Raw genomic sequence first — 27,105 nt, forward strand, 5'->3', positions numbered from 1 at the left:
CTTTAAAGAATTACAAATCTAATCCAGCGGTTGAACTGAATTTTGTTGAGATCTTTAGCTTCTTGTTCATACCTGTAAGTTCCTCTTTCAGTGTATATATAGTTGTTTTTACAGCTGTTTATTGTAGGGTGAGACAGTACTACTGAAATTTCAGAAAAAAATGTTTCTGTTGGAAATGATGGAAACTCTTTGGGGAAAATGACTGTTATACTTTAATCTGAATATACATAAACAGGATTCAGTTTTATACTTCGTAATGTTATGAGCTGGATTAAACCTGATTATGGATTGAGTTAAAACCTCATTGAAATTGATTTGTGAATCTGTCGTTCACTTAAACTGTTTGAGACAGTTAAGGTGCCTACCACTAAAATAACTCCTAGTAGAGCCTGCCCAGGAATTTTGGATTGTGTGGGTGGAGGAGCTTTTGCTGAATTATTTTTGGTAGGTGTGTATGTGAGCGAGGCAGAACACACAAACTGAAGACAGACAAGAACAGAAAGAGGATCAGAGGCAAGAAAGCCAAGCAGTTGCCTGTGAGCAGTGTGTGACCCTGTAAAGAGAGAGAGAGTGTTCTTCTGGGTCTGGTGTTGGTTAGAGGCTTGGGACTATAAGCTAAGAAACTGCTCCTTTTGTTCTTGACTCCACCTGTGTTCAGAAAAGCAGGTCTTTGTACATTCTTTGTAAATGAACAAGATTGCATCAAAGAAAATATTGGATTCCATCCATTTCTGCTTCCAAGTGGAGCATGCCCAAGGGCCCTGAATTTTGAGTAGCCACTCAGGTTGAAAAGGGACAATAGTAACATTTTTCATTCATTTTTAAAAAAGCATGGTGGCCCAAAATGTTTCACTTCCTTTGATATTTGGTGTCACAGTTGTAACTCTGTCACATGAGTTTTATTGCCATAGGCTTGGATTCCTTTTTTATTGCTGTTTTAGTAGAAACCACATTTTGCTTAAGTTTGTACAGGAAATTATGGCAGGATTTTAGTGTGAACAGTTTCAAAAAAGAGAAGTGAGATATATGCAGACAAGGAGAACATTTTTTTTTTTTTTTTTAAGAAATCATCTGATCCATTAACGTAAAACACAATCTGCATGAGCATGCTCTTCTGTCAGTACAGTGTCGTCTTCCTATGAAACTGGAATAAAGAACTAAATGTGATCACTAGTGTGTTGGCAAATATACGTGCTGCAGTATCAGAAAACAGCAGGGGCATAATGTTAGAAGGAAATGTCTGTCCACCCTGTCTTCAGACAGGGCAGAGGATGTATCAAATGCCAGGATTTTTTTTTTTCCCTTCTTCTTCAAGCTCTATAGCTAACTTTTCCCATCTCCTTGTAAGACCCTTAGTATTCTTCTTACCACCATATTAAGCAGGAACCATTGCTTCTCTGCAAACAGTGTGTTGTGTTTGGATTCTCTGGGTGAAGTTCTGACCCAGTTGAAGTCATTGTGAGTTTTACCCTTGACTTCAGTGAGGCCAGGATTTCATCCCTTGTTAATTAGTAGTTGAATCTGAAACCTTGTAACTTCTGCATATAGCTAAATGACACCTTTACTAAATTTATTCATGACTAGGTGTTTGGTTAGATGTCTCTTCTTAATAAACTGATCCTACACTGATATGAAGGTATTTGTGTCTTTACATTTCTACAGTACCCTGTCCCCTACAAGATTATCAGAAGTCTGTAAAAGGAACATGCTATCCTTGTGTACCCCTTTGCGACTAGTGGGTGAAATCCCTGCAATAATTTTCTCAATTGGGTCATTAAATGAGACTTTTATGTATCTCACAGCACCCCCTTCTGAGTGTCTCATTGACAGAAATATCAACTGAGATAGAAGAGCTCTTCACCCAGACTTCTCAGTGGGGAGGCATACTTGGTCGCAACTTGTTCCACCTGAGTTTCCGTGTCACCTCTAGCCCCTCTACCCTAAAGCCACTCTCAATTTTGACTGCTGGAGCCAGGGCTTCTGCAAGGCCATCCTGCCAACTGCAGTTCTTCTCCAGACAGCATGCAGCTCCTTAGAGGCTGAGCCTCCAGTCACACAGGAGTTTAGAAGGTCCCTCCCTAAGTTGCTTTCCTAAGTTATTCTCCTACTTTGTTCTTTGGGAGCTCCTCTCTCTACAGGTTCTGTCCTCCAGCTGAGCTGTGGACCATTTATGAGGTCCAGATTCTCATTAGTCAATTAGGGGCCAGCAAGCTACTTAAGCAGTTGTAATTACTTACAAGTGGTCAGAGATGGATTTTTTTTTTCCATAAAGAAGCCCATCATTGATGGAATGGGTGCTGCCTACTCTTAAAGGGGCCAGCCATCCTGTGATCGTGAAGGTTAAGTTTTTGTCACGGATATTTTTACTAAAAGTCATGAACAGGTCATGGGCAGTAATGAAAAATTCACAGAAGCCCGTGACCTGTCCCTGACTTGTACTAAAAATACTCATGACAAAATGGGAAGCCGGGGCAGCTGGGAGTTATGGGGAGGGTCCCCCCTGCTGCCAGGGTCCCCCTGCTGTGGCCTGCAGCTCCCAGCCGGCACTGGTTGAAGTCACAGAGGTCTGTGAAATTCACAGATTCTGTGACCTTGTGACTAAATCACAGTCTTAGTGATAATCTATAAGAAGATATATGTAGGTCGGGGTTCTCAACCTTTTTCTTTCTGAGGCCCCCCACAACATGCTTCAAAAACTCCAGGGCCCAGCGGAGGGGGGCCCTCGGGCATAGGTGTAGTTTGACTTCTATATTGCGTGGGCAGGGGCCAGCGAGGGTCAAGCCAGCTCCACACAGCAGGGTCTGGGGAGGGAGCACCACCTCCACCCCTTGAGTCACCTCAGCAGGCCAGCTGACTGTCTTGAGGAGGCACAACCAAAAATTATAACTCAAAGGTGTGTGTTGGGGGAGGGGGCTCCACTACAAAAGCTTGAAAACAACTCGGGGTGCAGGGAGAGGGCTAGCTAGGGGCAGTGTGCAGGCAGAGGGGAGTTCAGGGAGAGGGGTAGCTAGGGGCAGTGTGCGGGCATGGGGGGTAGCTCAGGGTGCGGGGGGGGCTAGCTATGGGCTGTGTGCAGACAGGAAGGGGGTAGCTCAGGGAGAGGAGTAGCTGGGGCTGTTTGCAGACGGGGTGTAGCTAGGGGCTGAGTGCCGGGAGGGCTCCCCCTGCGATAGCTTCTCCCCGATGGCTCTGCCAGCCACAGAGACCCCTCGCCGAGACAGCTCTTACTGGCTGCGTGAGCAAAGAGGGCTGGGAGCTGAGGAGCAGCTTCAACCTCCTGCACCAGCAGCAGCAGGAGATGAGGGAACGCCACGACTGCCTGTTCCATGGCACCAGCCAGAGCAGCGGCTGTCCTGCACCACTTGGCTCTGGCTTCCTGCCTACAACCTGTATAGGGGCAGGGAGAGAAGGAGGGGTGGGGGTGTGTGTGTGTGGTGGTGCTGCCCCAGGACTGCCCTGCTTTTGCACTGTAGTTTGTGGGGAGCAACACCTGTGTCCCCCAACTCTGCCTATGGGCTCAGGGCTTCTGCCCCATGGGGAGCATCGGGACTTGGGGTTCCAGAATTCAGCCCTGCTGCTCCTGTGTACAGTCCCGCGGGGGGCCCCAGGGATTAGGGCTTCAGCCCTTCGGCTCCTGGCTTCAGCCCCACAGGAGATGCTGGGGCTCGGGCTCTGGGTTTTAGCCACAGGGCCCTACCCTGAAAGGGTTCGTGGACCCACTGTTGAAAACCACTGGTCTAGACTGCAAAAAAGTGTGCTGAACTAGTTTAAGTCTGTGCCAACCTAGGCTTCTGGCATGAGCAAGACAAAGTTAGCTACCATGGTTAATACAAGTTTTAACCATGTGGTGTGGAGACAGTGTCTAAAGCAGAGGTTCTCAAACTGGGGGTCGGGACCCCTCAGGGGGTCGTGAGGTCATTACATGGGGGGGTTGCGAGCTGTCAACCTCCACCCCAAACCCCACTTGCCTCCAGCATTTATAATGGTGTTTAATATATTTAACAGTGTGTTTAACTTATTAATGGAGTTGCACTCAGAGGCTTGAGATGTGAAAGGGGTCTCCAGTAAAAAAAAGTTTGAGACCCACTGGTCTAAAGCCATTCATGATGGGAACTGATTAGAAACAGGGCTTGATTCTTCTATAACTTTCTTTAACTTCAAAGTGTTTTGGGGGAGGGGCTTGGTTTTTTTTAGGCCATAATTTTTTTTAATTGATGTAAGGTTTTCTGCGTACCTTGGGAATGGATGCTAATGTACATTTCTAAATAAACCAACTTGCCCTTTTCTTTAAAAGGAAATTTTTAAAATTATCTGTTCCTTTCATGACCATGCTGTGAGAACAACGATTTTTATGAAGAATAGATTTAAAAAATTGATCTTGGTTGATGGTTGATTTCCATTTTTTGAATGTTTGACTGTAATAGAAAGGGGGGGGGGGGAATCTGAGTGACCAGAGTGTGTATATTTTACATCTTCTGATGGTAAATAGTAAATGTTGCAAGAGTTTCTTTCAACATATCAATCTACCTTCTTCATCAATTTAAGTTTCCAAGTTTTTTAATATTAAACCATAACAAATTCTCTTTTCTAGACAAAAAAGAACCATTGAAATGCTGAGGTTATAATAATTGGACCTTTTGTTTAGCTGCTGATATTCATATTGTATGCTGAATTTTTCTTAAATATTCAACATCATGTGGGGAGGAGGGAGTTTAAAACAAATTCTTTACAGCATTGACTTCTGACCATCCAAGTATATAACAGATACCCTTAAGTGTCTACTGCACTTCTCCCTTCCCTCCCCCCATGCCTACTTTAAGTGATTTTCTTCTCTTGCTGATAGATGGAGGCCATACCAGCAGAGAAGCACGTGGTCTTGAGAGCTTCAACAATAAGGAGCATGTACTTGTACATCCTCCCCCCACATATATGCTGATGCTGCCTTCTCCCTGGGTGCGATGAACCTCTGCCATTTATGTTCCCCCAGTCCCTTCAATGGGATCCTGGGCATGGGAGAAGGAATGAAGATTCCTTACCCACCGTCAGCTTTTGGTACTTGGACTTAATGAAATGAAGAACTTTCCCTCCTCTCTGTATTCCCTGTTGCATGGATATTTTTGGAGGAGGATGGAGGGTGGAAATAGTGGGCTTCATACTTAGATATTTTTTTTTGATCCTAAGGGTAGGTCTACACTACCCGGTAGTTCGGCGGCAAGCAAATCGAACTTCTGGGTTCGACTTATCGCGTCTTGTCTGGACGAGATAAGTCGAACCCGGAAGTGCTCGCCGTCGACTGCAGTACTCCAGCTCGGCGAGAGGAGTACCGCAAAGTCTACGGGGGAGCCTGCCTGCCACGTCTGGACCGAGGTAAGTTCGAACCAAAGTACTTCGAACTTCAGCTACGTTATTCACGTAGCTGAAGTTGCGTACCTTAGTTCGAATTGGGGGGTTAGTGTAGACCAGGCCTTAGAGACAGGGCAGCGTAATTCTGAGACCAACTGTCTGTACCTAAATGTCCTGATTGCAGTCAGCTGCAGAGCTGTATGTTGATTCTAGGTCTTCATCCCTATAAACTCTGTCTTGGGTTGGGACAACTTCTCTGTAACCTGAATTTTATCCTGTTCCCTCTCATAGTCCCCCCTCCCCCCCCATGGTTGGATCATCTGTGAACTTGAAGACTCTTGACTTTAGCCATCAAGAGTGGGAGTCCATTCAATATGGTATCTTTAAAGAAGAGAATATGTAATTCTGATTCGTTAAAATATTATGTGAATGGATGTCTGTTTACACATCCACCTACTGTCAGAAGTGGGGAAGGGGCATGATATTTTCTTTCTTTCTTTTGTTGATCTGTCCCTGACAAATGTTGTGTGGGCTTAAACTATACTTCGGGGAGCTCTTCATTCCTGCTCAACGAGGAACTGAAAATAAATGTTCTAGAGGGCACTATGTCATTGGCTGTTGGCCACAGACTAAGGGTTGCTTGCCTGTGCCTCCAAAGGGCCAGGCTTTGAGAGCTAGAGAAGTTTTGGCTTGATTTATACTACCTAAATTCAGAAGTTGAATTTTTTTTTTTTTTTTTTAAATATTAGTTTAAAAAATAAGAATAACTGCAGAATTACTGCGAAGTAGTTATTCTTTTCAGGCACTTTATAGTGTTAATCTGGCACCTTTCCTGTACATCAAACTATTTTTTAAACGGATCTTTGATTCCTGCATATTGTGGCTTCTCTCCAGCTCTATAGGTGATTGATGGTTGGACCTTCTTTGGAATTTAGGCCATACACAGTGACTAGGATTATATGATGGACATCAACTATGGTATTGGCACTTAATGTTGAATAAGGTGATGGATCGCATGTGGATTTGAACAGCAGTTCAGCTACCCTTGATGTAATATGGTTGACAGTTTTGGTGCTGTTTATCTGTAAACTGCTGTTTAGCAGTATAGGCCCTGAATTTTTTTAATGTATTGGAATATCCTGATTCTGTAATTTGTTTGCCCAAAGGCTTGAGTCCTTTTATTGATTTCAAATCTTTTGATTTGCAAAGACCAATTTCTGTTTGCAATAAAAAGCTCTTCCCCTCTGGATGTCAAAAAGTGACTCTTCTGTGCTCATGTGGTCTCTTGCCCCCTCATCTCTGTTTCTTGTAATCTTTAGATCTGGAAGTGACTAGATGCGTCACAGTAGGGCAAACTCTGCAGTACAACATAGACTTGAATACACCAGCAGAATCATCGCTAATACACTGTGAAACATAATACAGATGCCATGTGTCCTGCTACTGAGCCAACCTCTACAAACTCCATCCCTAATACATTGGCAGACTTTGTAGGAGAGAGAGGCCCTTCTGCAGAGGAGAAACAATGCTAAGTCTTCCCCTACTTCATCATGAATGTAATACTTCCCAATGGGAAAAATAGAGCACCACTAACAATCAGGGCAGTTAGCTTAGTGGCTCTAGTTTTTTACACCATCTTTGCAGCCAGATCTGGGACATAGCTCTTGTAATTCAGTGAATGTTGGTCTACAATTTGCTGAGTGACAAAGTAGAAAATAAGTCTTAAAAAAACAAACAAACAAAAAAAACAGATTGGTATAAAGTTCTTTCCTTTCCTGTTCCATGTTATGATCTACTGCGCATCTCACCACTGCATTTTTCTTTCTGCTGTTGACATCTGGCTCTTTGCCTTGTGGCACAATCCTACATGCTCATCCTCAGCCACTTCAGTTTACATTTTGATATCCTATCTTCCCCCTAGTTGCCAGACTTATCAACCTAGCAATAATACAGTAGGTTCTCTTTGTGGGCCAACATTGGAGGAGGAGATGAGACACTTAGCCAGTGAGTTTCATAGATATTTGCTGACTTCAGAGGGATGGGGGGAGGAATAGCTCAGTGGTTTGCGCATTGGCCTGCTAAACCCAGGGTTGTGAGTTCAATCCTTGAGGGGGCCACTTAGGGATCTAGGGCAAAATCAGTACTTGGTCCTGCTAGTGAAGGCAGGGGGCTGGACTCAATGACCTTAAAGGTCCCTTCCAGCTCTAGGAGATAGGATATCTCCATTAATAATAATAATTGTTAATAATTGAATTGAGAGACTGGATTTTGTTGCATTCTAGGTTCTGGACGGGGAGCGAACTCTAGTGGTCAGATCCTTCTGCCTCTCTTCTCCCACAAAGGCTGACCCCTTCTAGTGTGTCCCAGTCCTGTCTCACTATGCATGGTTTTGCTGAAAACACTCATGTTTTGTCTTACTTGTTTTGTTTCTGCTTCGTTGCATTTTGTGTGAAGATAGTCCTTCCTTTGAAGAGTTGATAAGTCTGTTGATAAGTCAGTCTGTGGCGCAGCTAGCATAATATTAAGGTGCCAAGAGTAAGAAGTAAAATTACTTGAAAGAACTATTGGGGATACAGTTGCTTGTGTAATTTCACTGAATGTTCAGATTGATGTGGGACGTGCATATGACCCAAAAATCCCTCTTTCCCAGTTTCAGGCTCGCAGCTCCGTTTTTAGAGCAGGGGTGGGCAAACTACAGCCTGGGGGCCACATCCAGCCCTTCAAATATTTTAATCCGGCCCTTGAGCTCCTGCCGGGGAGTGGAATAAGCTTGCCCTGCTCCGGCGCTCCAGCCGGGGAGCAGGGTTGGGGGCTTGCTCCACTCCGTGCGTGCCATGGCTCTGCATCGTTCCCAGAAGCAGTGGCATGTCCCCCCTCTGGCTCCTATGCGCAGGGACAGCCAAGGGGCTCTGCACGCTGCACCTTCCCCGCAGCTCCTATTGGCCGGAAACCATGGCCAATGGGAGCTGCAGGAGCAGTGCCTGCAGACAGGGCAGGGCGCAGAGCCGCCTGACCGTGCCTCCGCATAGGAGCCGGACGGGGGACATGCTGCTGCTTCTGGGAGTTCCTTGAGTTAAGCGCTGCCTGGAGCCTGCACCCCTGACCCCCTCCTGTCCTCAGAACCCTCCTCCCCAGCCCCACCCCAGAGCCCGCAACCCTAGCCAGAGCCCTCACTCTGCCCCCTGCCCTCGCATCCCAACCCTCAATTTTGTGAGCATTCATGCCCCGCCATACAATTTCCATACCCAGATGTGGCCCTCGGGCCAAAAAGTTTGCCCCAGAACCAGCTGCTCATGCAGCCCTGGGGCCAGCCACACCGGCCGCTGCTAGAGCAGCTCTGCAGCCAGCCCCACTGGCCGCTGCTCTGGCGGCCCTGGGCAGCTGACCCAGGGGACTGCCCTAGCAGCTGCCAATGCAGCTGGCCCCTGGGTTCCCCCATCCCAGCAGTGGCCCCCCGGGGCTCCCCCATCCTGGAAGTGACACCCCCTCTACCCCCCCAGGGCTGGCTTGCTCACCCCCTGGCAGCACCTCCCATCCCCACCCCCCAAGATTCAATCATGAGTAAAAGTTGTGGACCGGTCATGAGGCTGATTTTTTTTTTTTTTTTTCCTTTTGATTTTTTGCCCATGACCTGTCCATGACTCTTATTAAAAATACTCATGATTTGAATCGTAGCCTTAGTTGTGCGTTATTGAGGTTGGAGTTGCTACTGGTAAATTCACTGCTTTTATATGCTTTCTTATTGGAGTAGTCAAAATAACACTGGTAGTGGCTTAGTTTCCAAAGGATGCAGTAGTCACCATTAGGAAATTAATGTAGTTATAACTGTTGAGTGATTGTCTTAATTATCATAGCTGTTACAGGGGAAATAACCATTTTCTCTTGGTGCAGACTTATTTCTGCCTTCTTCCTTCCACCCCGCCCTATCACCATATGCTTTTGCTCGCTTGTTTATATTGGTGCTTGCCTTCGTCTTGGTCTTGTCCCACCTCTCATCTGTTATATTCCTGCTTCCAGAAGTGGTACTGTTATAGAGGTTGGAAAGTTTTAGGAAGAAGTAGGGTGGGGAGGTTGCATACAGGTGTGTTCTGTGCCACCTGAAACAGCAGATAAAGAACAGGAGTTGATACTTCTCTCTGCAGTCTAGCCCTGTAGGATCTGGCCAATAGCAGGAAGAAGTGGTGGGGGGGAGGGATAGCTCAGTGGTTTGAGCATTGGCCTGCTAGACCCAGGGTTGTGAGTTCAATCCTTGAGGGGGCCACTTAGGGATCTGGGGCAAAAATCAGTACTTGGTCCTGCTAGTGAAGGCAGGGGACCTTTCAAGGTCCCTTCTAGTTCTAGGAGATAGGATATCTCCATTAATAAATTAAAAAAACAAAAAACGGAATTTGCAGTGAGGGAAGCTCAGAGGGGATTACAGCCTGGAGGAGGATGCTAGATTCATTTTCCTCTATTTACATATACTGTATATTGGGAGAGGGTGGCATCAGCGTGAATCAAGATGTGTTTTTTTGTGTGTGGTTTTTTTGGTGTGCATGTGGGGGAGGGGAATTACTCCTCAACCTTCAGTAATTGTGTTCATCTGCACCTCTCTGAGCAGGAGCCAGCAGCTGGTAATTGGAGGCTTTCCTTAGCAGAGGAAAAGCAACAGATGGAAAGTTCCAGTGGTAACAAGCAGGAGGGAAAGCCTTGTAGGCCACTCTAATGCTTCTTGCTGACTGAGCTTACCCAGTGCGGAGGAGGGGGATGGGAAGTTGGCATAGAACTGAAGGAAGCAACTGCTGACTATCTTCACAGGGCTTACATGCCACAGCTTTTATTTCTGCCCCGTTTTAATGAACAGCTTTTATTGACCCTTGGAGGGACTAGAGTTGGAAAACTTCAGTCTGAAAACGTTAAAGGTTGAGGAAGGATTTCTGGAATAGAAGTGCTCAGGAAATCTCAATTACAGGTATTGCGCGATAGATATATAGATGTGTATAGAGAGAGAGAGCACGCAACCTATAATTGAATGTTTTCTGGCTGTTTGTAATCTGTACACACAGGTATGACTCATGAACATTTTCTATTACTGTAGTATTCTAATTTTAAACATGGTAAATGTTGCTAAGCGTGCTATTCTAATACTTTAAAATACATTTATTAATGGAAAGCTGGATTACAATAAAGTGAAATCTCTTTGTACACCAATAGAGAGCAAATTTATTGGAAAAAATGCAGGAAGTTAAATGTATCAAGTAATGAACTGACTGTTTTTAAAACTTGTATTGTTTTATGGAAAATACATTTTGAAAATAAAGATTAATTTAAAATACAAAGATTTTTATCTGTATTTCAGGATGTAAATATATAACCTGTTTACAAGTGTACAAATTCAACAACATATATCATTAAAATCACTGCTTTGCAATGTCTTTTTTAATTAAAATATTGCCACTTTATAGCCAGTATCTAAAAAATCTGAAATAGATAAAGGCTGTAAAATTTGTTCGCGGTGTTTAGTGGGAAAGCTGGAGAGTATTCAGTACCCTGGGAATTGCCTAGAATAACTAACAACTATCAGACAAATAAGTGAAACTTGATATACTACATACTACACTTTGACTTTTCTCTTTGATTCCTTTTTCAGACCTTGAACCAGATGATTGTGCATCCATATACATCTTTAATGTAGACCAACCATCATCTTCTGTAAATCAGCCAATTTGTATCCCTCACCATGGACTGCAGTCACACTCCTCTCCTCTGTCTCCACCAACCAGACTGCAGGGTCATAAAAACTATGAAGGAACTTGTGAGGTACCAGAATCCAAATACAGTCCACTAGGTGGACACAAACCCTTTGAGTGCCCTAGTATTCAAATTACATCTATCTCTCCTAACTGTCATCAAGGGATTGAAGCTAGTGAGGATGAATTGCACACAAATGGCCCAGAAAATGAATATATGGAAAGGCCTTCAAGGGACCACCTGTATCTTCCTCTTGAGCCATCATACAGGGAATCATCCCTTAGCCCAAGCCCTGCCAGCAGCATTTCCTCCCGGAGCTGGTTCTCAGATGCTTCCTCGTGCGAGTCTATCTCTCATGTTTATGATGATGTAGACTCAGAGCTGAATGAAGCTGCTGCTCGCTTTACCCTCGGATCTCCTTTGGCATCTCCTGGTGGTTCTCCAAGGAGTCCAGGGGATGAACCTTGGCAGCAGCCTTATGGATTTGGGCATGCCCTGTCTCCTAGACAATCTCCTTGTCATTCTCCTAGAACTAGTATTACAGATGAAAATTGGCTAAACCCTAGACCAACATCAAGGCCCTCATCGAGACCTACATCCCCCTGTGGGAAGCGACGACACTCCAGTGCAGAGATTTGTTATGCCGGCTCTCTCTCTCCTCACCATTCTCCAACTCCATCACCTGGCCACTCTCCCAGGGGAAGCATAACAGAAGACACATGGTTAAACACTTCTCTCCATAGTGTACAAGGTCTTAGTCCTGGCCTTTCACCATTTCAGTGTTGTACAGAGACTGACATCCCTCTTAAAACAAGAAAGACCTCTGAGGATCAAACTGCTACCCTATCAGGAAAAATAGATTTCTGTTCTGAAGAACAGGGTAATCTATCACCATCCCTTGAAACTGCAATAGATGATTGCTCTGGATCTCAACATCCATTGAAAAAGGATTTGCCTGGTGACCAATTTCTTTCTGTTCCTTCACCTTTTACTTGGAACAAACCAAAGCCTGGCCATACTCCTATATTTCGGTAAGTGGTATAAAAACATAGGAGTTTTTCAAACTTTTCTGAGTGTGTTACATATGTTTAATGTATTTATATCTTGATGCATTATGAGCCTTTTCAAAGACAATTAATTCTATTAGCAATCTGAATATTATAATTAGAAAAAAGTGCATTGGAACCACCAGATCTGCTTCATTGTTAAAATATTCTAGCTACATTATAATGCAGTAATTATTTAGGCTCGTGTACTTCAATTTGTTGAATGTGAGCAGACTGTTGCCCTTGCACAGAACCCCATTGAATCAAATGGAGTTTCACAAGGACAAAGCAGTTCACCACATGCAACTTCTTGTGAGATTTGGGCCTTAAATTATAAGTTGTTCAAGGAAGAAATGTTCTATTTCTATTCCCAATGCTTAGTGCATTTGGGTGCAATAAATTAGTAGTAACCTAGAAGAGCAATAAAATAGTAAATATGGCTAAGCAAGAGTGATAGGCATATAAAGTGTGTGTAGTTGTAGGTTCCAGGATATTGGAGACACAAGATGGGTGAGATAATATCTTTGGACCAACTTCTGTTGGTGAGAGAGACAAGCTTTTGAATCACACAGAGCTCTTCTTCAGACCAGAAGTTGGTCCAATCAAAGATATACCTCACTCACATTGTATCTCTAATAGACCTATAAAGGCATACAGTTTATTTGTATAGAGCTGTTTTTTTTTTTAAATTGGGTTTCCACTTTTTTTTTATATTAATTTGTTTTGCTGGAATCCTAGAGCGTGAGTGTATCTGGTTATTTTCCGTAATGCCACTTTGAAATCTGTGCAAACTGAACTAACTGGTGGTTGCTGTTGTTTGCAGTCTGTTTAGCTACAGAAGTGGATTGGTATCTCCTCAGTGCATCAGCACAGTTGCCATCTACAGTCTCTTTTCCCCTTCTGCCCTGTTTTTCTGCTGTTTTTGTTTTTCTATGTAAAAATAGAACACTAAGAAATAATCCCTCCCCCCCCCACTCCCTACTCAATAGAAGGCTACATATTGTTCAGGGTGGAGGGATGGTATCCGTTCGTGGCTTTGTGGAGCATGGTCTTATGATCTTATGGCTGAGAAGAAATGCTTGGATAAGTGGGCTCCTGGCTGAACATGTAGACGTTTATGCAAGTCACTTGAGGCATCTTTCACAGAGCTGCTCACCACTTTATCTGCAGCTGTTCAATATTTTGAAGTGGAGTGGGCACAGGTGAATATAGGGTTAGGCAGCGTTCCTGGTCCTACTCAGTGGGCTAGTCTGATGCCCCTCCAAGAGGGTCAGTGCTCTAAAGGTACATATGTACCTCTTTCCCTTGATCACATGTAAAATGGTCAGGGAGAGGGGCTCACACAAACATCCATGGGTGTACAGCCCTAAAGATCACCTCATCTCACAATCACAGCTCTTCCAAGCTGCTCCAGTTAATCTCTCCACCATTCAATATATGTTCACCTGAAAACGACTGAAGAGCAGTGCATACAGATAATGCCCAGTGGCTAATGCCACCTCTAGGAGGGCAGAGTTAAGGTTGTGTGGGTGTGTACCTTAACTATGTATTTCCTGGTTTTCAGATGTTTGTTTTACTGCACTCAACATTCTGAAAGGACATGATATAACTGGTTAACCTTAGCTCTTCATTACCAAAGGTTTTTGTCAGTAAACATACGGCCATGGTTATAAGTGAAATGAGTCTGTGGCTGGTTAAACTTATTATTTCATATTGAGGTTCATTGGCCCACAATGGGTCTCCAGTTGTTTGGTGCTTTGAAGCAGAATAGACTTGTCCGTTAGTGACAGAGGGCTAAGCCCTTCTAACAGCAAAGCTAGCCAGTTTATTCTGTTTCCCCGGCTGCATAGAAAGATTTCAGACCACCTCTGCAGAGCACTTACTTTCAGAATTTGTATGTTCAAGATAGTCTTTCTAAAGCTGGATACTTTTCAGCTGGACACACAAACTTGAGAATTTATATGGGTTTAATTGAATTTCATTCTGAGTTAAATGAGGCAAAATAAATAAAGGAAGCAAGAAGTGTAAAGTGCTCCTCAAAGTATCTCCGGATTTGCATTGAATGGGATTTTTCTTTTTCTGTTCCCAGTGAGAGTTTTCACTTCTCAGACAGCATATAGAACGGGTGGGCAAACTTTTTGGCCCTTGGGTCACATCTGGGTGGGGAAATTGCATGCAGGGCTAGGGCAGGGGGTTGGGTGCGGGAGGGAGAGTGGGGTGTGGGAGGGGATGCGGTGTGCAGGAAGCGGCTCAGGGTAAGGGGTTGGGGCAGAGAAGGGGTGCAGGGTGTATGAGGGGGCTTAGGGAAGGGAGTTGGGGTGCAGGAGTGATGCGGCATGCAGGAGGGGGCTTGGCAGGAGTGCAGGGAGGGATGCAGAGTGTTGGGGAGCTCAGGGCAGGGAGTTGGCATGCAGGAGTGGTGCGAGGTGCAGACAGGGGACTCAGGGCAGGGAGTTTTAAGCAGACCAACCTGCCTGTGAAAGAGAAGGCTGTGGAATAGTTTATTTTAATCTCAAGAGACTACATCCTCAATAGACTTTTTTTCTAAAAAGACCAATTGAAAAGAGGAAGAGGTCATGTGGAGAACAAAAGTATTTGATCACGTGATTTAAGACTGTACTGTAGTTGGCTAAGTGAAGCAAGGTCTAACAGTGAACTCTGTAGTATCTGTTTCTGTCTGTAATGTGATAACTTTGGAACGGTGGAAAGCTGCATCCCATCAATTAAAAAAAATTAGGAAGTGTCCTAAGAGGCATCATTAGGCACAACTCACAAGGGAATTGGGTGGGGGGGGGGAAGGGGTTACATGTGTAAAGTGGTGGTGGTTTGGGAAGTAGGGACCTGGTTGGGTGTGGACTTGAGGAGGAGCAAGAGGAGCCATGGGGTTGAAATGGGGGAACACAAACTGTGCCATGGATGGAATGGGGGACACTCATAGCCCTTGCCACAAGGGGAAAAGAGGCTGTGTGTGAAAAGGGAGTGCTCAGAGTCTCCTCAGTGAGGGGGAGAATAGAGGACAGTGGTTTAGGGGGAGTAGGAGGAAGTTGTAGGAAGTCCCTGAACTGGAGGGGTATGAGAAGAAGGTAGCACATAGGAAACTTGTGAGGGTGGCTGGGGGAAATAAGTAATGCAAGGGGCCCCTGTCATGTACAATGAGATCTGCCTCCAAAAGCTACAAAATGTGTGACCCGCGTGTGTGCGCGCACACACACAATGGTGTGGAGTGAAGTAATTTTGGAAGAAAAATATTTTAATTCCTCTGAGAAGTTTACCTTGCAACCTTAAGGTTATTCTAACATAGTTAATTCAATACAAAAAACCTAAGATCTAAAAAAAGAAAAGTAAATCCATTACATAGAATTATTTACTTAGCAAATAAACCTTGAGAACTACATAAGAATGGCTATACTGGGTCAGTCCAGTGGTCCATCTAGCCCAGTATCCACCAGAAATAGTTCAGCTTTTTTTTTAAATATGAAGCACGTTGGGGAGAGAGGCACACAATAGATTTATCATTTATGCAGTTTTTTCTGAATGGCTCTAGTGCAGGAGTAGGCAAACTACGGCCCACGGTCCGCTTTAAGCCAGCCCGCAAGCTGCACCACATGGCTTGTCCCTGCTCTAGCCGGGGCGCAGGGTCCGGGGCCGCACCACGCGGCTCCTGGAAGCGGCAGCATGGCCTCATTCTGGCTCCTACGCGCTCCAATGGGAGCTGCAGGGGCGGCACCTGCGGGTGGGGCAGTGTGCAGAGCCGCCTGACTGCACCTCCGTATAGGAGCCAGAGAAGGGAACATGCCATTGTTTCTGGGAGCTGCTTGAGGTAAGTGCCGCTCAGAGTCTGCACCCCTGAGCCTCTCCCCATGCCCCTGCCCCAGCCCTGATCCCCCTCCTGCTCTCCAAACCCTTCGGTCCCTGCCCAGAGCACCCTCCTACACCCTAAACTCCTCATCCCCAGCACCACCCCAGAGTCCACTCCCCAACCCCAATTTTGTGAGCATTCATGGCCTGCCATACAATTTTTATTTCCCGATGTGGCCCTTGGGCCAAAAAGTTCACCCATCCCTGCTCTAGTGCCTCAGTGGTTTGACACACAAACTTGAAATCTGAAAGAGGAAGTGTACTGACTGCAGATGTATCTTCCTGTGGTCTGGTGAAAATCTGTTTTATTTGGCTGAGTTAGAAAACATTTGCATACATATACAGTTCTTTGTTTTAAGGTTCTGGCACTGTGCATAAATAGATATGCAAACTATACCAAATGAAGACTTCCTTCTATGATCTCATTTTTCAATTGACTATACATATATGTATGAAGAATAAAGTTGACTGGAGTTTCGCTTTTAAATGCCTAGATGTGTCTGAAATAGGATTTGTGAGGATGAGTATGTCTAAAGAGTGCATGTGAAATAAAACTGAAGTTAGATGTAGCTAATAAATCATAGCAAATTAGGCATGTGTAATTAATGAAGCAGAGGTTCACAGGAGTCCTTGCCCCATTGAGTGTCCTTACTGGTCTGTGAATTCTACTAGACAACTAGTGTCTTACATGAGGCCTGCAACTGCTGTAGTTAAGCACATAAATTAGTTGCGTTTATTGAAGTTTTTTCCTAAATACTATTGGAGTCCCCTCATTCTACAATCTCTTAAAAACCCTTATATTTTAAGGATATTCTAAGAGCTGGTCTACAGTGAGAACATACATCAGCTTAGCTACGTCTCTCAGGCTTGTGAAAAATCCACTCCCCTGAGAGACTTTAGGTATGCTGTCCTAACCCCCAGTGTAGACAGTAGTAGGTCAACAGAACTTAGCTACCACCTCTTGGGAACACCTCCTGTTGGTGCGTAGGCAGTGTCTACACTGCAGCAGTGCAGCTGCAGTTCTGTAACAGTTTAAGTGTGGACATAGGCCAGTAAAAAGTATTCTTGCACTAGATGAGCTTTAAGTATTTATTTGTCGTATAGTAGGATGATAAAAAGCAGTTTTAACTTAAATCAGTTTAAATGTGTTTATACTAGCTCACATTGGGATTTGCTGGGTCAGTCACCCCCTTCCCAAAATAGTAGTAAAAGCTGCTTAAAAAATTGACCCTTTTTTATGACCGAGATACACCTGTCTGGAGTTGATGGGTAATGTAGTATTAAATGTAGCTCATACAAGCCATTACATGACTCTTTTTGCCTTGTCTGTCACATAATGGTCCTTTTGGAAAAAGATATATTTCAATTTTTTCTCTACTTTTAGAAATAGTAAAAAGCCAATGACGGCTCTCTACAGATTTTTTTGCCCTGATGCTATGTTCTCTCCAAAGATAAAATAATTGGTAGATCAGTATTGAAGTTCTATTGGGCAGTGGCCAGACCTAATGATGCTTCTGCCCTCCACACACCTTGGGTAAGTATGAGTAGCCCCTAAATCTTCCTGCCAGCGTCACCATGAAGTTCATCAGCAGACAGTGCAGAACACGTTGACAGTGGAGGGCATGGTGATGAAGCATATGATTTGAGATAGCATATGAGGATAAGCTGCATTATATCCGTAATCTTTGGCCAGTCGCTACAACCGTGGGCAGATGAGGCTTTTTGCTCAGGTTGACCGCTCATCTAGGAAAAGGACAACTCCAAAACCAAATCCTGCACCAGTGTCAGCTGCCATACTTATAACATCTATTGCACCAGCGTGACAACAGCTACTTGGGCAAGAAAGTGGAAATGGTTCTGAGCAAACATGGCTCTTAAATCCATTCATAGTGCAGGTTGTTCAGACAACTCATTTAACTCCATTAATTTACCAGATTTGTCATTTATGCAGTTTTTTCTGAATGGCTCTAGTGCAGGGGTGGGCAAACTACAGCCCACGGTCTGCTTTTAGCCAGCTCGCGATGGGGAAGTGGTGATGAGGACAGGCTGAGGATGCTGCTGGCACTCCTTACTCACTCTGCAGACAGGTGGCCTGAGAGTGGTGGTGGTGGTTTTCCCACAGATCAAGGCAGATGTGGAGCTCCTATTCTCCTGAGGTGACAGAGCAGGCCTTTTTATGCACAGCATTGCTTTCCCCAATCCAGGGAAAGGGGATTGAAAAGAATCCTGAACACAACCTGCCCCTTCCATACCTGTCAGGCTACCGCTCCTGGTTGGTCATCCAACACAGCGGTCACAATAAAACAAACATTCAGACTTCCATTTGAGTAATGGAATGACCAAATACAGGAATGTAGAACAGCTCTTGTTGCCAAAACACTGAAGATTGGTAACAGACATTGCTGCCCTCCGTGAAACTAGATTCCCCACTGATGAATCCCACCTTGAGGAGGTGGGATCAGGATACACCTACTACTGGATTGGCAAGGCCAAGGATGAGCCAAGGCAGTTGTGGGTAAGGGTAGCCATCCTGCTTGACATTGCCAGAAGCTTGACTTGCTCCCCACAGGAGTCAATGACCAATTTATGGTGCTCCATGTAAACTTGTCTAGAGACCAGTACGCCACCATTATCCGTGCCTACGCACTGACAATAACTCGTAAGAAAAGGAGGTTGGGCAGGCATTTTATGAAGATCTCAGCTGGGTCGTAAGGAGGTGGGCACATGAGGGTAAATTATATTGTCCTTGGAGGTTTTAATTCTCATATGGGAGCTGACTCTGACACATGGGGCAGGGTGATAGGCCATCATGGTATTGGACGGTCAAATTAATGGCCAACTACTTCTCTTCTAAGTGTGTGCCGAGTTCAGTCTCACTATTACAAACAGTCTTCCAACAGGCCAACATATATAAGATTAACATGGCTGCATCCTAGGCCAAAACAGTGCCATATGCTGGACTATGTAATTGTATGGTCTTAAAGACATTAAAAATGTGCACATCACTTGCTCTTTAAGAGGCACTGAATGCTGGTCAGACCATTGGCTTGTGAGAAGTGTCATGTAGCTACACTTCTCACCAAAGTGAGCCAGAAGATGCTAAACCACCAAAGATCAGTGTGGCTTCCATGAAAGACCCCAGCAAACAAGTAAAGTTGTAGTAGGCCCTGGAGACTGTTGGCTGAGGTCCCAGAAAGCTCCATGGACATTGAGGCAACCTGGCAGAAGCTCAGAGATGTCTTACGTAATATGGCATCAAATGTTCTTGGCTTTGTAAGGCAGGAACACTAAGACTGGCCCAATGAGTCACCCTGAGATAGACTGGCTACTGGAGACTATGCACACCATAGCAAGTTCTGTATCTTGGACAAGAAATCATTAACTAAGAAGGTCAGATACATTGAGGGCAACCATACCCGATTTACAGCCAATGAAGAACCAGTGGTGGGAGCAGAAGGCTGCAGAACTGCAGGAAGCGACTGACAAGCATGGCATGAGGCCTTCTACGAAGGTCTCCATGATGCATGTGGCCCAAAATCCAATGATATAGCCTTTGTACTCGCAGCAGATGGTGACCAGAAGGTGATATTCTTTCTCACAGGACAGAGCACTTTGGTAGTCCCCTGAACTGTCAATCCACTATGTCTGAGGAAGCCATTGACTTACTCCTGCAACATCTTGTCATGGAAGAGCTGTCCATGGACCCCTCTTTAGACAATGTTACTAAGGCCATCAAACAGCTGATCATGAGCAAGTCTCCAGGCCCCGATGGCATTGCACCTAGTATACAAATGTGAAGGTGTCCACCTGATCAGGAAGCTCACCAGCCTTTTCAAAACTGTATGGGAGCAAATACCCTGGGGTATAAGGATGCTTTCATAGTCCATCCATAGAAAAGGAAGTGATGCATATTTATTGTGACAACCATTGCTGAATCTCTTTGCTATCTATAGCAAGGAAGATCCTTGTGTGTGTTGTCCTCGGCATGCTTGTATCTCACTTACTAGATTGGGTGTATCTAGAGTCACAGTATGGCTTTCATTCTGGTTGTGGCACCATGGACATGTATTTGTCAGGCTGCAAAGATCAAGAGCAGTCTCATGAACAGAATAAGGATCCCTGCCTGGTACTTATTGACCCGATCAAGGCCTGTGATGCAGTGAATCACAAGAGCCGATGGAAACTCCTTCATAAATTTGGCTGCCCAGATATGATTGTCATCTGCTCATTTCATGATGGCCAGGGTGATGGAATGTGGTGACTCATCAGTAGCCTTACTCATACTAACATCATCTAGCAATGATGCGTAATATCTCTCTAGTCATCTTTGCCATTGTTTTTTCAGCCATGGTCTTGTTCACATTTCAGGACTTTGACAGGTGTACACATCCAGTTTAGATTGGATGGGGGGAGGGTGTCTATTTAGTCTACAGCAACTCAAGGCCCACACCAAGGTAATTGAACAGCTATTAAGAGAGCTCCTGTTTTTTGATGACACTGCCCTCCTTGCGCGCGCACACACACACACACACATACACATTCAAGGCCATTCAGTTTATTGTGGACCTTTCTGCCTAAGCCTCAAAATTCTTCAGTTTTACAATGTCTAAAATAGATAGGGATCATGTACCAGTCAGTACCAACATCGCCTCATGATCCCACCCCTCTACTTGGTCAGAAAATTCTGCTGCCTGGGTAGCATACTTTCCAGTAATACCTTGTTGGATGATGAGATCATTTAGTGCCTGGTAAAGGCCAGCTTTGTAGGCTCACCCACAGGCTCTGGAGGAAACGTGGAGTCTGCCTCTGAACCAAGATAAAGATGTATCATTCTGCTGTAGTGATCTCCCTTCTCTATCACTGCAAGACATGGACACTCTGCACATGTCACATCAAACAGCTAAAGAGCTTTCATCTTCGCTGCTGGAGATCTATCTGCAACATCAATTGGCAAGACAGGATACCCAATCCTGAAGTCCTTGAAGTGCCAGATCTCTGGCAGTGAGAGCATGCTCATCAGGGCTCAACTTCAGTGGATTGGACACATTGTCCACATGGAGGTTTCCCACATACTGAAAGCCATGCTGTTCAGCCAGCTGAGCATGGGAACCCGCTCTAAGTGTCAACCTCGCCTTAACTATAGACACTTTGAAAGCCTACCTCAAAGTATGCAAGATAGACATTAGAACCTGGGAATTTGTTGCATTGAACAGACCCAGATGGAGAGGATTGTGCCGTGAGACTGTGTCCACTTTTGAGGAGTGGCATGTGAGGTCTTTGCAGAAAAAAGAGAGTACATCATAAGGCCAACACCTCCAGCTCTCCCGGCAACCACATTTGCAAACCAGGATTGGACTCGCTTTCCATGTGAGAAGCCATAAAAACAAATAAACCCAGAACTCAGGTCAACACTAGCGGAACATACATCTGTCGAAGCGATGGGAGAATCCAACATTTATGGGATACTGCACCACCTTGTGGTAAAACCCTCTTCTAGGAGCATAAGCTAGTGCTTTTGTGCTCTCTCCTCTCCTCTCAGCTCTCCAGATGTACTGAGAGGGAGGCAATGTAGGGAGTGGAGCACCCCCTCCCCACCTCATTTCCTTCCAACTGCATGCCTGGATGGATGTGAATCCCTCCAGTCTCTTCAAGGGGACTTGTTTGTTCTAAAACAGCTAGTTAGTGTTAGCAAGAAGTTAGGGTGTCTCCCCAGGTTTGGGGTATGGTAGAATCAAAAAAGCAAAAAAGTCCAGGGTTTAAAAGGTGTGCTTCCTGCTTTGTTGTCTTCTCAATTTCAGATAACCACATGCTGTGCATGAAGAGAAGGCCAGGCACCTTCTGGGTGTTGGATCAGTCAGACCTTCGCCCCCAGGGCCTGCAAGAACGGGGAGATTCATCTGCAACTCTTTATGCTTAAGGAAGCTTTTGGGGTTAGACACACTGGATCCGTTCAGACTTCGGTTACAGGGTCTAAAGAGTCAGTCTCAATCTGGTGACCTCAGTCTGTTCTGGCCAACTGAAGGGTTCCCAGAAGTCAGAGCCACTATAAGGGTGGATTTGGTTCCTGCATTTCGCTCAGTCAAGCCCCCAACCTATCCATGTCCAAACCGAGGATTGCATGGTCAGATGTCACTGCCCTGGTTCTGGAAGAAAGGTCGAGGATTAGCTCGGCTGCTCTTGCTGGTGTCATCTCTCTTGCCTCGCAGCGATTCAGCTCTGATATAACTCCTGTGACTGCAGAACCAGGGTCTATTCTGACTCCCTTTTCTACTTCCTGGAAGATGAATGTAAGTAGTGCCTCTGAACTAGTGCCATCAGCACTTTCGGTCTTGGATGCTGTGGCACCAAGGAAAGAGAAGCATGGGAACAAGACTGTCAATGTTAGCAATGTTGGCAGCTGTCTAAAATCCTACCTGCCACATGGGGCCACAACCGGGGTACCCCAACTCACCCAGCAATATCGTCAATTTATCCAGCTACACACTCAACCCAGCAGAAGAGTCTGTCCTATCTCGGGGACTCTCTTTTTGCCCCAGCACCCCCACTAACATGATACAGTTCTGTGGTGATCTGGAAGCCTACTTTCGCCGCCTCTGACTCAAAGAATACTTTCAAGATAACACTGAACAACGCACTGATACACAGATACCCTCCCACCAACAACACAGGAAGAAGAACTCCACATGGACTCCTCGTGAGGGTCCAAATGACAGTCTGGACCTATACATAGAATGCTTCCGCCGACGTGCACAGGCAGAAATTGTGGAAAAACAACATCGCTTGCCTCATAACCTAAGTCGTGCAGAACGCAATGCCATCCACAGCCTCAGAAACCACCCTGACATTATCATCAAAGAGGCTGATAAAGGAGGTGCTGTTGTCATCATGAACAGGCCTGACTACCAGAAGGAGGCTGCCAGACAACTCTCCAATACCAAATTCTACAGGCCACTTTCCTCAGATCCCACTGAGGAATACACTAAAACTGCACCATGTACTCAGGACACTCCCTACACTAACACAGGAACAAATCAACATACCCTTAGAGCCCCGACCGGGGTTATTCTGTCTACTACCTAAGATCCACAAACCTGGAAATCCTGGACGCCCCGTCATCTCAGGCATTGGCACTCTCACTGAAGGACTGTCTGGATATGTGGACTCCTTATTCATACCCTACGCCACCAGCACTCCCAGCTATCTCCGTGACACCACAGATTTCCTGAGAAAACTACAATGCATTGGTGACCTCCCAGAAAACACCATCCTAGCCACCATGGATGTAGAGGCTCTCTACATAAACATCCCACACACAGATGGAATACAAGCTGTCAGGAACCGTATCCCTGATGACACAGCACAACTTATTGCTGAGCTCTGTTACTTTATTCTCAAGCCCAATTACTTCAAATTTGGTGACAATATATACCTCCAGACCAGTGGCACCGCTGTGGGCACCCGCATGGCCCCACAATATGCCAACATTTTTATGGCTGACCTGGAACAACGCTTCCTCAGCTCTCGTCCACTCACGCCCCTTCTCTACCTACGCTACATTGATATCTTCATCATCTGCACCCATGGGAAGGAGACCCTGGAAGAATTCCACCATGATTTCAACAGCTTCCACCCCACCATCAACCTCAGCCTGGACCAATCTACACGGGAGGTCCACTTCCTAGACATCACCGTACAAATAAGCGATGGCCACATTAACACCAGCCTATACCGAAAACCCACCGACCGCTACGCCTACCTTCATGCCTCCAGCTTCCACCCCGGTCACACCACACGATCCATCGTCTACAGCCAAGCACTGAGGTACAATCGTATCTGCTCCAACCCCTCAGACAGAGACCAACACCTACAAGATCTTCACCAAGCATTCTCAAAACTACGATACCCACACCAGGAAATAGAGAATCAAATCAGCAGAGCCAGAGGTGTACCCAGAAGCCTCCTGCTACAAGACAGGCCCAAAAAAGAAACCGACAGAACTCCACTGGCCATCACCTACAGTCCTCAGCTTAAACCTCTCCAACGCATCATCAGTGATCTACAACCCATCCTGGACAATGATCCCTCACTTTCACAGACCTTAGGAGGCAGGCCAGTCCTCACCCACAGACAACCCGCTAACCTTAAGCATATTTTCACCAGCAAGCACGCACCGCACCATAACAACTTTAACTCAGGAACCAACCCATGCAACAAACCTCGATGCCAACTCTGCACACATATCTACACCAGCAACACCATCACAGAACCTAACCAGATCAGCTACAACATCACCGGCTCATTCACCTGCACGTCCACCAATGTTATATATGCCATCATATGCCAGCAATGCCCCTCTGCTATGTACATTGGCCAAACTGGACAGTCACTACGCAAGAGGATAAATGGACACAAGTCAGATATCAGGAATGGCAATATACAAAAACCTGTAGGAGAGCACTTCAACCTCCCTGGCCACACAATAGCAGATGTAAAGGTAGCCATCTTACAGCAAAAAAACTTCAGGACCAGACTCCAAAGAGAAACTGCTGAGCTCCAGTTCATTTGCAAATTTGACACCATCAGATCAGGATTAAACAAAGACTGTGAATGGCTATCCAACTACAGAAGCAGTTTCTCCTCCCTTGGTGTTCACACCTCAACTGCTAGCAGAGCACCTCACCCTCCCTGATTGAATGAACCTCGTTATCTCCATACTGATTTATACCTGCCTCTGGAAATTTCCATTACTTGCATCTGAAGAAATGAGGTTCTTACCCACGAAAGCTTATGCTCCCAATATTTGTTAGTCTTAAAGGTGCCACAGGACCCTCTGTTGCTTTTTAATGTTAGCAATGTCGGTTCCTGCACATCACAGCTATTGAATCAATCCAATTCTGATAGGACCACTACGAGCCAGAAGCAGAGACCCGTTGCATCTCCAGCTTCAATAACGAGAGGTGAGCCCACGTGTATCATTGGATCTGATGACATTCAGACCTTCAGATCCGCTGTCACTTCCTGACCCGATCTCTGGGTCCGTTCCAGCTGTCTCCTTGGTTCTGGAGTGCTCTATCACTGTGGTAGCCCAGGTTCATCTCTCGGCTCTGTTGCATGCTTTGGATCCAAGTGTGTGAAACGCGTGGCGCCTAAAAGGAGGTATGTGTCCTCAGTTCGGGAGTTGTTGACTTCATCTCCTGTTAGGAAAGAGAGACCAGATCCTGTTGCTGGTTCTTCCCTGAAAAGCTTCCCAATTCTTCCTCCGAGAAACCTTACAGGGTTTTTGTAAAGAGGTGGATCCCCATTACTATCCTCAGTCCTCAGCTTTCTCTAGTCCCTTTTTCCAGGAGGAGGCTAGAGAAGAATGCAGAGACCTGTAGCAAGGTTCAGACCATTCTTCGTTCCACCTTCTGTTGGCATGTTCCTGACCCCCCAGTTGTTGGAGTGACGGGCAGTCCTGGGGCCCATGGCCTTATTGGAGGCCATCTCAGGACTTCCTCGTCCATCTTCTGGGTGGATGGAGAGGTGACATTTTATCTGCAAAGAATCTGATAGCCCAAAGATCTTCATATCTGACGTCTCCAGACATAGGCACTGACTTTTGTTTTTGCCAATGAGTGCTTTGGAAGAGAGAGGTAGGGGTGTGTATGTGTGTGGCCTTGGCTACACTGGCGCTGTACAGCACTGCAACTTGCTGCGCTCAGGGGTGTGAAAACGCTCTCCCGCAGCGAGTGCAGCGCTGTAAAGCGCCAGTGTAATCAGCGCCTGCAGTGCTGCACGCTCACTCGCAGCGCTGCAAGCTACTCCCCTCGGAGAGGTGGAGAACTTACAGCGCTGCGAGAGAGCTCTAGTAGTGCTGGCGGCACGACTACACTCGCGCATCACAGCGCTGCCGCGGCAGCGCTGTGAATTGCCAAGTGTAGCCAAGGCCTGCGTGTGTGTGTTTGGGAGGGAGGGGGGGTACTCTGCCAATTTTTGGGGAGGCTGTTTTTCAGCATATTTACACACTATCATAGTCTAGTTACTGAAAGTCTATCATTGGTATCTTTACTATTTTAATTAAATTATGAACTACATATTACACTATCATTAATTACAGTATATTGAAATCATTGCAATCTACATGCTGTCCTCACTTAACATCCTAGTTTAAAGACATTTTGTCTCGCTGTAGCTTTCTGGATGAAACTGTCAGCAATCTTATTCGCCTCTAGTTCCCTGGTATTGTCTTGATGATGTTAAGGACAGCTAAGTTATTCAGTTGCATCTGTCCCATTGATGACTAGAAATTATTTTTAAGTCTTCTCAGGCTTGAGAATGAGTTCAGGATGATACAGGAACAGTGAGAAGAATTCTTATAAATTTGCAGCACTCTGGAAACATATTGCTTCCAGAGTACTGGAAATGACCCCAAGATCTTTCTTGATGGGTAACAGCTAATTTAGGTACCATCATTTTGTACGTGTAGTTGGGATTATATTTTGCCACGTGCATTACTTTGCATTTAACATGGAAACAAAATAGTAGACTAAATTCAAAGTCATCCAGTTTTGTGAGATCCCTTTGTAACTTTTTTTTGCAGTCTGTTTTGGACTTACTATCTCTTGTGGAATTTTGTATAATCTGCAAACTTTGCCACCTCACTGTTTATCCCTTTTTGCAGATCTTTTATGTATATGGTAAACAGCACTGGTCCCAGTACAAACCCCTCGGGGACACCACTATTTGCTTTTCTCCTGTTCTAAAAAATGGACTATTTATTATTTATTATTCCTACCCTTTGTTTCCTATCTTTTAACTGGAGTGCCTGAGAATACTTTCAGGATCATCTAACAATCCTTAATTTAATTTAATGACAAACCTTTTGTTATCTTAATCACCATGTCTCTATTTATAAACAAACTCCCTGCCCCAAGGGCAGAAGTTGTTAGTAGCACAGAACTCATCACATTCTACACTCAAGCTCTGGCTCCTGGGTAGTGAGCACCCACTATTTCTACCCCCCTGCCCCCTCCCCCGGGTGTCTGAGCCCCGGAGCACCCGTGGAGTCGCTGCCTATGTCTCCAGATCAGTTGACAGTACAGATAGTGACACCCCTAGGCACCGACACATGGGTGCTCCGGGCAGGGCC

General features: G+C 45.4%; 1 protein-coding gene across 2 annotated transcripts in view; it reads left to right on the top strand.

The window, feature by feature from the left end:
* Window positions 1-27,105, top strand: part of NFATC3 (nuclear factor of activated T cells 3) — a 143,457-nt gene that overhangs the window by 21,202 nt on the left and 95,150 nt on the right. For both annotated transcript variants that reach the window (XM_034788356.1, XM_034788357.1), the window contains exon 2: window positions 10,973-12,104. In XM_034788356.1, coding sequence (XP_034644247.1) covers window positions 10,973-12,104 — 1,132 coding nt within the window. The remainder of the gene's footprint in view (window positions 1-10,972; window positions 12,105-27,105) is intronic.

This window comes from Trachemys scripta, chromosome 13, assembly GCF_013100865.1.
Source record: "Trachemys scripta elegans isolate TJP31775 chromosome 13, CAS_Tse_1.0, whole genome shotgun sequence".
Taxonomy (NCBI): domain Eukaryota; kingdom Metazoa; phylum Chordata; order Testudines; family Emydidae; genus Trachemys; species Trachemys scripta.